This window comes from Tyto alba, unplaced genomic scaffold (assembly GCF_018691265.1).
Source record: "Tyto alba isolate M040663 unplaced genomic scaffold, T.alba_DEE_v4.0 Super-Scaffold_7, whole genome shotgun sequence".
In the NCBI taxonomy this organism is placed as follows: domain Eukaryota; kingdom Metazoa; phylum Chordata; class Aves; order Strigiformes; family Tytonidae; genus Tyto; species Tyto alba.
Genome location: NW_024881328.1, coordinates 22996116 through 23009113, shown reverse-complemented (window position 1 = coordinate 23009113; position 12998 = coordinate 22996116). Strand labels below are relative to the sequence as shown.

General features: G+C 36.3%; 1 protein-coding gene across 1 annotated transcript in view; it reads right to left on the bottom strand.

Annotated features, from left to right (window-relative positions):
* Positions 1-12998, bottom strand: part of MYO3B (myosin IIIB) — a 206031-nt gene that overhangs the window by 87029 nt on the left and 106004 nt on the right. Inside the window, exons 14-23 of the mRNA XM_032989705.2 lie at positions 11506-11589; positions 10632-10834; positions 10159-10257; positions 9430-9544; positions 8910-9036; positions 8547-8757; positions 7309-7456; positions 6920-7073; positions 4852-4940; positions 3227-3356 (exon numbers count right to left, since the gene is read on the bottom strand). Of these exons, the coding sequence (XP_032845596.2) occupies positions 3227-3356; positions 4852-4940; positions 6920-7073; positions 7309-7456; positions 8547-8757; positions 8910-9036; positions 9430-9544; positions 10159-10257; positions 10632-10834; positions 11506-11589 (1360 nt within the window). The remainder of the gene's footprint in view (positions 1-3226; positions 3357-4851; positions 4941-6919; positions 7074-7308; positions 7457-8546; positions 8758-8909; positions 9037-9429; positions 9545-10158; positions 10258-10631; positions 10835-11505; positions 11590-12998) is intronic.

Genomic DNA, 12998 nt, shown 5'->3' with positions numbered 1-12998 from the left:
AATGCATTATATCTGAATGGGAACATGCCTATTCAACTGGAGTAGTGGCAGTTTTATTTTTTTTAAAAAACACTCTACTTCCCTCTTGTATTTGGAGTAAATTATATTTTAACTTCAGAATATACATATTTTTCAGCACAAGGAGCTGTGTCTGTAGAAAAAGTGACAAATATGGAAGCAATTGGGAGAATTGGTAGGTTAACCCAGAATATGTTCACTCAGTTTTGAGGTTAAAGGTCCCTAGAAAGTGCAAACAGATTCAAGAACGTGCCAAAGTTTCCACTAAAAGATGACAAAACATGCTGTACACTCTACAAAATTAGTGCCAGAATGTTTAGGTTCTGGTGTCTCATATCAGTAATTGTGCACTCTCTTAACCATAAATTACTATTACAAATGTATATTTAATGCCCTGCTGTTAATTTCTGCCCCTTTAAACCACATAGCCTGCTACTCTGAAATAGAAGTATTTGTTAAAAGAGGATAAGTATATTTGATAAATTACAGGGATTAACATGATCTTAAATTAGTAAAAGAATTTAGTCTTTTTAATATTTATTTTCTTGCTGCTGCTCAGTTTTTAACAGTGGAAGACATGGCGGTTACATAAATATACTTCAAACAGAAGATCTTCTCAGGGTCGGAAATGCATCTTTTTGTTCTTAACGGTATTTAAGAACTACATTTTCAGTAATTGTCAGGCCCGTGTACCAGTCTCAAATTCCCTCTTGCTTCTGGGATAGCACCACCTAGTGACAATTACACATATTGGAAATTGCTGCCTGGCAAAAACCACCAACGCTGCAAATTCCAGAGCTAGTTGCAAGCAGATGTGAGAACGTGCTGTCACTCATCTTCAAAGAAAATACCAGAGATACTAGCAGAAGGCTCATTTCAAGTCAGGGTTACCTGGAAAGATGCAGTATGGCTTCCATGTAAATTATTAACTTTCGTATCCGTCAGTAATCTACAAGAAGCTGGAGAAAATTGTATCAAGATTATGAATCTTAATCGGTATTTTTTCTGGTTTGCTTTAGGAATGAAGCACATGTTGAGTGGAGGGAAGAGGGCTAAGAGACAAGGACAGGGCATGATGGGGCACTGACACAGTCGCTATCCTTTTGTTTAAAAAAGTCTCTTTGTAAGAAAGTTAAGAGAATAGCATTATCTTTCTTCACTGAGCAGAGATGAAGCAGCATTGCCAGCGATACCTTCTGTTCTCAGCCAAACCTTTCATTTATCTTAAAAGCTGCCAAAACTAAACCTGGCAACAATCTGATTTTAGAACACAGAGGCCCCAACACAGGATGTGAGTGCCAATTATATTAGACAGCTGGAAAAAATAGAGCAAAATCACAAAGACTTAAAAAATAAAAACGACATAAGGGTTTTAAGCTATTCTTACAACACTATGCACAGGAGCATATGCACAATATTTTTTCTTACCAGGATGTCCTATACCAACTTGACAAATACAGATAACACTCAACTTGCTGTGTGCTCTTCATGGAAAACTAAATGTTCTATAACCGGAGGCAACTCATGTAAATAGGAAACAAGGAAGGAATGTAAGACAAAACAAAAAAAAAGCAGAAATTCACCATCACGGTAACTATACATCAGTGCAATGAGAAGTATTTTCTTACTGAACCTTTCATGCATCTTTGGCAAAATACCCAGGTTCAGTCCTGCTGTCACTGAAAATATCTCTAAAAAGCCAGAGGAAGATGAGTTTTCATGAAAACATCAGCATTCTGATTTTAAAATATCAATAAAATCAGAAGTATAATATTTGCAATTATTTGGACTGATAACTAGAACAAAGCACCTAATCTGTTTCATTCTGACAGCAGCTCCAGGGTATAAAAGGGCTAGTGAAGAGGGGTGTGGATGCACATTTGAACAGATGTGAGTTTTTGTTTTTTGCTTTGCTTGATCCATGAGTAAAAGATCCTTTTTAACCAGATTATCATGGACTCAAATGTCAAAAGTAGACATAGATTCTTTGTTCTGTACCTGGGTACAAACCAATCCTACTCCATCTTAAACTATATCCCCTCCATCTAAGTTTGTTGTAGCTAAAAGGAGAAGCAGATTCCTCCCCTCTCAGGGACACCTAGAAGCATAATTTGAAGGGGGGATAAACAGAAAACTTATAATTACAGGAAAAGAACAGAGACATTGTAACAGGAATCTATCCAATGTAGCATATAAACAGCTATTTTGCTATAATTTACATCAATGCTAACATTTACATGTGCAAAGAAGGCTCCAGTATACGTTTTTATCCAGATGTTCTTTTTTTACATAGAAATCTCAAGAGAAATTAAAGGCCATCATCAGGCGCTATGACTGCACTACTGAGGGTCCAGAAATCCCAGACAGAGCCACTGCACAGGCACAGAATAGCATCTACAGCCCATGTACAATAAGCCTACACAGCACTATCTAATGCATGCACACTTATTTCTACCTAAAAATACAACCACCTCATTTGCATATGTCATATCAGATCTCGAGAATTTTGCAATCTAATGCAATCCATCGTATTTAGATTATTCCTTAGAATTACATCTTTTTCTCACCCACTGTGAAAAAGATACTTTAAAAATGTAGAAAGTATTGAGAGATGTGTATATTTGTTAGCTTGTCTGCAAGTGTAGTGCAGAACTATCATTTATATAGGTTACTGGTATTCTGGCATCTATCCATGGAGTAAGTAAACTTAATCCTGCTTTTTATTTAGCTATAGATCTGTGCACTTTCATGTAAGTCATTAATTGATTCTAGCAGATTAGTATGTGTTTTTTATAATTTGTATTGGATCATTGCATCTAAATAAATAGATATTACCTCCCAAACAACTTGAACTATATTACATGATTTATGAGCTATGAGACAATATACAAGAGTATCAACTGAGAACTGATCTTAGTAAAGGACTAAGAACCAAGAAACTCCCATATGCTCATCCTGCTCCGAGAATGAGTTCTTGCCCTACATGTCAGAAAAAAAATTCCTTTCTCTTGCTTCCTTGATTTTTTGTAAGACTTCATATTCACATATTTTAAAATAATAATATGATCATAACATTTTAGATATCCAGGAAACTTTAAAGAGCAGTGCTGAAAAAGAATAAAAAAAAAATTGCCCAGAAGCAATTAGAGTTTTAGAGGAATAGGTAGCTGAAGCAGTTGCAATGTTAGCAAAGCTGTGCAGAAAATACCTGTTTTTGTTAATGGGCTAGAGAACAGCTGTTGAAGAAGTTTGTTCTCTGAGGTTCGCAACACCACCACTACATCAGCAGGAAGAGTATCTCTGTTCTTCTCAAGGAATGCACAGGCATCATATAATACCTAGCATGGGAAACAGAATCAGAAAAGTTGTCCAAAAGGGTTACCGAAAAGCTACTGTGTTCATTAAAATGTGAACAGTCAAGATGACCAAGTAGATCAGTTAGTTTGGCTGAAAGCAAATGAATTATCTGCAAAGGACTTAAAAGTGTACAATGACAGTAGTGTCTTCAGAATGTGAACTGGTTATAAACAGCACCTGTATTCATAGCATGTGACTGCACAACAAATTGGGTTAAACGGTTTAAATCACGTATTATGCTTTGTCATGTCAAACTATGGTATGTGTGATGCAATATAACAGAAATATCTCATTAAACCTTAAGTTGACAGTTTACATGTGAAATAAGAAATGTTTTTTCATCTGGTCATCATCTATTTGTTGTCTGTACCAAATCTGTGATCTATAACTAGGCCTGTTGGAAGAAAAAGAATAAATTGCACATCTAAGTACATTAAAACAGGCTTCTCACGGCTTCGAAAATGATAGCAGGAAAATGAAACATTCATCTGTTTCAATTATTTTAATTGTTTTTATTAGAAATTAATGCCTGGTTATTTGCATTCATATAAGAATCAGTTCATTTTGCTAAACTTTATTTATTTTTTTTTTACTTGCAGTAATTTTTTGGACCTGTTTTATTATCACTAGCAACATTCCTCTCTAGCCTAATTCTACTGGAGTCCATTAGTTTACACAGAAACTGAATTTTGTCCTGCAATAGAGGACTGGACAGTAGTGTTTTTATGACTTGGGCACTTGGGTACAAAGAATTTACTAAACCTGTGTGACATTTTACAGTTTTTCTTAACAAGTCAGAAAGCTGGACAAACATATCTTAAAATTTTGGAGACTTATAATGAGCCAGAGAGGAGACTTCATTGATAACTGTATAAAACATGGCTATTTCATTTTGATTTTGCTTATAAACAACAATTTGGACCTGAAATCACAAGCAAAGCTCATGTTATATGAAACAAATGGACCGTTACTCCCCATATAAAATAATACGTGAACTGACGAAAAGAAGTTAGGTGCTACGAAGTACAAGAAAACATCTGTGCTAGCTAGATCCAGTCTTTCCAATGCTCTGTATAGGATTTTAAGTTCTATTACAGACACTGTTTTACATTGCATTTTATCCATATACCTATATACATTCACACAAAGAACTACTGTCGTATTCACATGATGCTAACTATCACATAGCCTGTTCTGGCTCCACAGAGTTGCTCCTTTGAAATGATTGTAGTAGTGATGTTTCTGGTGCCAGATTTCTTTCAGAATAAAAGGTGGCTACAGTCTGGACAATTTGTGAAAGAGCCCTAAAGATAGGTTCTAAAATGGACTAAATTGTAGATTCTAGGCTTCTGTAAACTTTATCATTTTGCCTCTTAAAATGAGGAAAAAACCCAAAATCATAGACCAGAAACTGTAGATAAAAAATAATTACCAGACCGCTGTTATTGGAACTACACAAAAATCACGCAACCGTACCTTTCCAGCATAGTGCTGAATACCAAATGACAGTTCTACTCCTTTTGGTCTCCAAAAGTATTTGCATCGTAAGTTATCTTCAAATTTATCTAGACATTGAGAAGAGATGTTGATGTAAGTGACTTATAGTGACTAAGCAAAATCTTTATCCTAACTAGGGACAGTTTGCTGCTCAAGAAGCCAGAAATACTATAAATACATCTATTATCAGATTGCTCAGACACAGCTGTGTGCCAGCTTCTCTGTGCTTTCTTCCAAGCTGCCGCTTCTGAATGGAACAGCGCATTCTAAACTAGCCCAGTAAGACTGTCTTTCAAATCCCAAATGTGGATACTTTTGTGCATGGAAAACTATCAAATAAGAGGGGTCAATTGAGAAAGTGTGACAACTTTTCATTTTTTGCTGTGAATTTGCTTACATGTATGTATGGGGCTTGGGGTAGTTTTATTTCAACTATACATTCAAAGCTGTGCATATATCTTGCTTGTATAAATGCTCATTATCTGTATTTTCCCTACCTTCCTTTCCCCATTCATTTAGCTTTGTGCATCACATTTTAAGTATATGTTAATATCTTCAGGCTGGGACCATCTCTCATTTACCTTTGGACTTTTACAGAAAAAGAGGTTTCTATCTAAAACCTATTCTAAAGAGGCTTTATGTTTCCTGTGACTACATCTAAAATGCTGACAGAAAAAGACACACCACATTCTATGAAAAATGTCTTTTATGCCCTGTGACATTTTGTATGCTCATTAATATTTTGTAATGAATTTAGTGCTGACACTGTAAAACTTGCTATTATATTTCTTTATCTGAACAAGCAACTAGAGACCTGAGGCCAAAATCAATTGATAAAATTCTCTGTCATGTTGTGTATGTTAGAAAATATTATCAAAATGTTTTTTCTAAATGTTAGAATCCATTAATATGCTGTGTTAGGCTTTTCTTTCTATCAATGTTTAATCAAGCTTGTATTTAAAACAAAAAGAATGAAGTTTGGAATTCTGGGGAGGTGGGGGAGAGGGTGGTGAAATTAATGACTGTCTGGCACATCTGGAGAGGGCAAAAAATCTCACTTTGCTGTCTCCTTGAGGGATCTTGCTGTACTGTGTAAAGATCAGCAGTAAGACTGTTCGGCACTGGACCAAGGAAACAGCCTCTGTGAAAGTGTATGTTCAATATTCAGTATTAACTGATTTATAGGACCCACAGGGAGGCACACAGCTTTAGTATACAAATGAGGACTGGAATGAAACCATAGCGTTCATTCTATCAGTAACCTAAATTAAAGTTTCAACTCAGCCTAGCAGAAGTGAAAAATCTTGTACATATATCGTGCAATTTAACAGGCAGCTGTTATTTTTCTATGACTAGCAGTTTGAGTCTTTGCTGCACATTCCATTGAAGGAAATAGAACTGTCTGTTTCATATGACAGGGAAAAATGTAGCTCTAGTAAATAAAAGCAAGACAACAGTTTTAAACATGTCATGCACTGCACGTTTTAAAGTTGGCACCAAGATTTGTTAAAATATATGTAAAATATGCATGAAGGAAGGGAAATATTCAGCCAGATGGCACACCAGAAATAACACACACTTTCTGTTTATGATGAGATAATCTGGAGTGAAGTAGTATTTTCTAATTGGATAAACATGGGCCTAGGATCCTGGGAGACCTAAATTTTACTCTCAACACTAATGCTGCTTACAGGGTGGTCACAGACACAAGATTCTACTATGTCTCAGCCTTCCCTTCAGTAAATGGGGATAAAAGCTGATTGATATACCTCACATACAGGGACAAAACACAGGTTATTTCCTTGTAACACTGTAAAGACAATAAGCCCTTGACACCTGATACATAAGAAAACTTCTGCAATATAAAAAGAACGGAAAAAATTTAAGAAGAGAAAAATGATGAAGCACAATGAAAAATACATTTATAATGTCAAAGGAAATGGCACTGCATCAACAGCACAACTAGGCTAGTAAAATTTGAATAAAGATGTCATTCTATCCTCTCAAAATGCATTTGTTATTCCCCAGAATTTTTGCCTGCACATACCAACTAAAGTTAGGTCCGTTGCCTGAGGAAATCGACTTTCTTCATCTAGTAGAGACAGGAGACCCATGGGTTTCTGGAGGAACATATCTAGAAGTGGACGGTTGTCTTCGTACTCCACTGTAGCAGCATCAATTCCTTCACTCTGATATTCCATCTACAAAGTCACCAGCACAGTTTTAGTATTGAACCAGTGAAAGCAACATCATCATTTATGATTGACAGCAGTACTCTACAGGTCCCAACAACATTATTTACAAAACTTCAACTGAAAGATGTCATTGTCTTGCATTTAAATCACATGCCCATTTTATAGTTTATAACGTACTCCTGAATATAATCTATGGTTCAGGACAGCTGATTCAACTAGACTTCATCAGAGTTGAATTTACCTGCTCAAGTGCAAAGATATGTTGATTGAAATAAAACTGGATCTGTTCATTAGCAATATTTATGCACAGCTGTTCAAAGGAATTTCTTGTGAAGTTCTCAAATCCAAATATGTCTAGTATCCCGACATTCATCCCATTTTCAGCATTGCTGCATGTGAAAATACAAACAAAATTCATTGTGGGTAACACCAAGTTAAAAAAAAATAAACATGGTAACTAAGACTGCATGATTGATCCAATCTGCTGCAAAAGAGGAGAAAAATGTGTTTGAACCCAAGACAACTTGTGCATTTGTTCAGCATCTTTAACACTTTTGTTTTCCACTTGCTTCCTGAAAATTTCCATGAAGAAGGCAGGAGAATCATAGGTACATAAGAAATGACACTTAGCAGCCATGTTAGAACAAATGGTTTCAATAGGCAGAACCCAAATAAAATCTACTGTCTGCTCCTCCAGGTAGACAAAAGGTGTCGTTTTAACAGTATGATTTTGCTTTACTCAGTTGGAAGGGTAATTACCAAGTCTGCTGCTGCTACAAGCTGGACCGTTAAGAGTCCATGTGCTAGCTCAAATACACTCATACCACCGTCACCACTAGAACTGCAAGTATGGATGAGGATGTGTCTATATGATATAGGGAAGTGCCAAGTAGAGATCTCAGATAAGAGGCATTTTCACATCACCTAAGGGGTTCTCTTGCTTTTGAAAATCTCTACAGCTGCTTGAACAGACCAAAGCATCCAGATCAGTACGTGGCAATGAAAACATAACAATGCCCGATGTGAACATTTCTATAATTATAAAAAATAGAAAATCATCACCTACATCTCAAGTAGCAGCACAAAAATAATGCAAGATCTGTATTTACTACTAGCTTACAAAAGCAGAAGGGCCGTAAGGACTGAATACATAGTAGATTTTCAGTGTACTCCAATTGTTTACCAGCCTTTGGTATGATTTTAACATTCACTACATAGGAAGCATCTTTTTAAAGAATTGTACAGCACTTTAACCACCCAATTTCCATGGATTTCAGTAGCTAAATTCCACTTAGCTCTTGGACAATGTTGGGGTTAATGTCCTGGAAACAGAATTCAGTATCACAGCATGAAAGCCATTTTGAAGCCTTAGCCAAAATAAACACAGCACCCTTTCTGCAAAATCAAAAATATACAAATGGATGAACCCATCAAAGACATGCACAGTAAATACACATGATTCAGTGATGTGTAACTTGCCATATATTTTTATCTGGCTGAAGCAGCGTATTAATACGATTTACGATCCAGCTGAAGAGCCGGCCATAAAGTGCTTTAGACATGGCATCTCGCACGTCAGCTGCTTTGTCCACGGTGTTTGTTCGGATAATAGTCTCCCCTCGTGTTACAACACAGTGGGAGGTTAGGGCCTCTTGAAGTTCTTCTGACCCAATACTTAGTAGTGCAGCAGCTAAAAGACAGTAGAAAAAAGATACACAACTGTGATTATGCAGTTATGCAGTGGAAATCACCAGCATTGCCCAACTGTTACCAAGAGTTAGAGATTCTTACAAATACAATCAAACTGCATTTATGGGACTGACAATGTTAAAATGTATTTACCATTATCTAAGGCTTCTGGGTTGGGAACTTCACTTTTATCTGTTTGGTGTTGTGAAGAAATGGCAGCAAACTCAATATTTCCAGTATTTAAGATTCCAGTCAGAATTCTGTACACTGAGTACACTTCCTGTAAAAGATGACAAGAAGCACTTTTAAGGAATCCAATCAGATATATAGATCTTATTTAGGCTATAAAAGAAAAAGGTGGGCACTGGAACAGCTATTAAAGCTTGTAGCTTGCTCTGAGAAAGAGTTCTACAAATTCAAGTAAGCTCCTATTGACACAGAAAATAGGGTGATACAGAATTGTGAATTGACTTCCCTGAGTACCAACTGAGACCTCAGGCTGGTCTTGACTTTCAGGTGTGTGATGATGCCTTCACAGTTCACTTCTGTCGTAAGACAGATTCTGTAGCACAGGTGTGTATCCACAAAACCAAACAGCAGCCTGTGCACAGGCAGCACTGGGGGTGGTTATCATAAAGAAGGTCAATAATGGTTTAGCAACTGGATATCTTACCTCATCAGTGAATCCTATAATTCTAAAACAGTGCTGAATTGCTTCAAATTGCCTTCCATAGGAATCTTTAGTAACAATATCATGCATGACTCTTCCAGTTTCATTATCAATATATCTAAATAGAGTGGGAAAAATAAAACACCATACTAGCAGATATGCCAGTACAACCCTCGGTGACTTGAGTATAAGTACCTCAGTAACTGGTAAAAACACTTATTTCAGTATCTCTCAATTATATACTTTGGTGCTAATTGATGAGAAGTTTTTACTTCTGTTGCACTAACTTTTGCTTATTCTTTGTTAGTATGTATTATAGTGATACCAATATTTCACACAGATCTCCTCACCCAGTACAGATCAGATGCATCCAGATTATAAATATCCATTAAAAAACACAACTCCAAAGCATTTTCTGGGTTCTTACTGAAGCATTACACTAAGAAATCATAAAGTGATTGTCCTGATTTCCTGATTTGAAAGTATGACAGAATATCTACATAATAATAAGCTTGATTCTTCCTTCTCCTCCTCTTTAAATTGTTTAAGTTCTATAACAAATACAAATAATGTAATGCCTTATTGCCCATCCTCTTCTTTGCTTGGGAGGATTAAAAAAGATCTTTAAGGGATGGAGAAGGATTAAGATAGATTTTAAGGCATTGTACTGAAAGCAAGAGATAATCAATAGCTAATTATAACAGGCAGTTAAAGCAAGTGAGTTACAGTTACCTAGGAGGCTTTTTATCAGGAAGTCTATATTCAGAAAGTTTCTTCTGATGATAAAGGCCAGCATAAATATAATAAAATATATGGAAATTTTTCTCTCCCCTGGGGGAAAAAGAAAAAAGTATCATTTTATAGCACACATGTTTATTCTTGTGGCATCTTGTACAATGTAAAAGAAGAAGTTCTTATAAGCTCACTGAAGTAGGTAGCAAATCTCCCACTTGTTTTAATGGTGTAGGATCAGCAACTGTGAAACACAAAAAACGCAGCCAACCACAATATTTCTCCAAAGCGTGGAGCAGCTCTGACTTCCACTCCAAAAGAACCTAACTGACTATTCCTGTCATCATAGCACTGTACAAAGGGTCACTGCTTATAGCCAAAGACATAAAAGCATTTCAAATAAATAACTTTTATAATTAACCATACTACAAACATTATATAAATGTGAAAGGACAGACAATTAATATACTTACACAGCCTGTTTTATGACCCTTGATTTTTCAAGTAGATATTCAGAAATTTTTGCCCCCATTACAGCTCCTGTGGGCGTAAACATCATTTCAAGATATTTTCCAAAGCGACTTGAGTTGTCATTGATGGCGGTGCAGGCATTCCCAAATGCTTCAACTAGAGGATTCACCTGAAGAATTTTCTCACGCAAAGCACGGTTATTGGCCTTGACAGAACATATACAGATCAGAAGGATCATTAACAGAATATATTGCTTATGCACAATCCAATTCTTGCTTCAGAAGCATAGCATCCCTTTCTCATGCTTGTATGGACTTAGATACTGCATTAACCATTCTACTTATACAACAGGGCCAACAAATTGGTGAAGTCTCCAACAGGTAGGAAAAAACAGATTCTTCTTTCTCTGAATTTTTTTCTGTCTCTGAGGTGTCATATAATTAGTTAGAATACCAAAACCATCAAAAACTAAACACATCTACTTAAGGCTAACCTTACACACTTGATTTTCCCATCATTTTGCACTAATAGCATTATTCATAACATTTAAATGTGTAAGGGCTTCTAAGATTAGAGCAAGATCTGTCATCATTTATTGTAAAAATGAACAAAAGTATATGTGATAAACGCTGTAGATTACAGGCATTGAATGTTCAGGATCTCGCACCTTCCCTTTTAAAAAATACAAAATGGCTTGGTGTGGGTCATACTCTATTATCTTAATTCAATACTCTCACATGCATGATTACTCCATCCCTATCTCAAGTGGGACAATTCACATGAACAGCTTTAAGTATTAAAGATTAAATAAAGTGGAAATCAGAGGTGAGGTTGGAAGGATTTGTTCATAGTTTTATATGATTGACTAAGAAATACCTTTCCCAAGAAGGTCAAATGTTGGACGATCAGATGGGCACTTTCTGTCTTTCCAGCACCACTTTCCCCACTGATGACAATGCACTGAACACACAAAACAGAAAAGTGCACAGCTCACCACACAATAGATTTCAGCTGTTACTGCTCCTATCTGTTATTTAATGTTTAGTACCAAGACTACAAAATACTTCAAGGGTCAACTCCCTCAACTCCCTTCTGAAAGGAAAGATCAGCAAAGGCTCAGTGAAATAATTTATTCCCCAGATTACTAAAATGCATCTCACAATGCCTGGTAGCAATGTGCCTATGTGTGAAGCAGTGATTAAACTGAGTGACCACATCTACAGGCTCACACACGCTATGCACATATGAGACTTGTTTCAAGTGATTAAAACTCGTGAAACTGCCACAGCTTAGTTGATGTGACATAATTCAATAGTGCATCTGAGCTCACTGAATTGACTTCATATGAGTAAACATGAAACACAGGATAAAGCTATATTTAATACACTAACCAAAATTCTGCTCCTGGCTTTAAAAATAATCTTAAATAATTGCTGCTGTGTAGAAAGGTTATTCTGCAGGTGATGCTGATGTTCAAGCTAGAAGAGCAAACTAGCATCTAAACATTTCTGAAAAATATGTATCTGTTCATTGGATGATTCTGGGAGAACATATCCACCTTATTCCTAAGTATGCAGGTATCCATATGACTTCCAGGCTCGGGGATTAGCTAGAATGCTCTAAATCACTTGGTATCCTCCTTTCTGGTGTTATGTTTCATGGACAAGATATAAGTAGAAGGACAGTACACCTTGAAGGCCAGTTAACATCTGAAGTGTGAACACTTCAGGTCACAGCAAGTAAGAATTCTAACAGTATTTATTATTTTCCTATTTTTTCATGTGTCCCACAGATCACCAGTACAAATATTAGTCTACTTAATGTACAGTATCAACTGACATATAATTAAAATGTTAATACTGAGCAGTTGCATAGATTCATGCATTTTTATGCAAACACTTGAAAATTATTTGCACCACACTGTGAAGGTATAAGATTCTAGGCTAGAAGAAGATACAAGGTCCTAAAATATTTGATGCAATGACACTTCATATAGGACTGAGCTTTGTGAAAAGATTTGAAAAATATAGCAGTTCTCTGGTGGTGTCTTGTGGTGTCTGACAGCAGGTGCAGGGATAGACTCTAAATAATATGTGCAGTATGACATTTACAGCTCATTTATTTGCTTCTTGTCAGGTATTTTTGTTCTTCTTGGAAACAGATAACCCAATGGTGGGTTTACAGGGTTATGGTACCTAACTTAACTATCTTCATGTGAAAACAGTTTATACAGTTAAAGCCCAGCAGTTCTTGTAGAAGTCATGAAGTTCAACAAGGCAAAGTGCAAGGTCCTGCATGTAGGTTGAGGCAATGCCAAGCACAAATAAAGGCTGGGTGAGGAGTGGATTGAGAGCAGCCCTGCGGAGAAG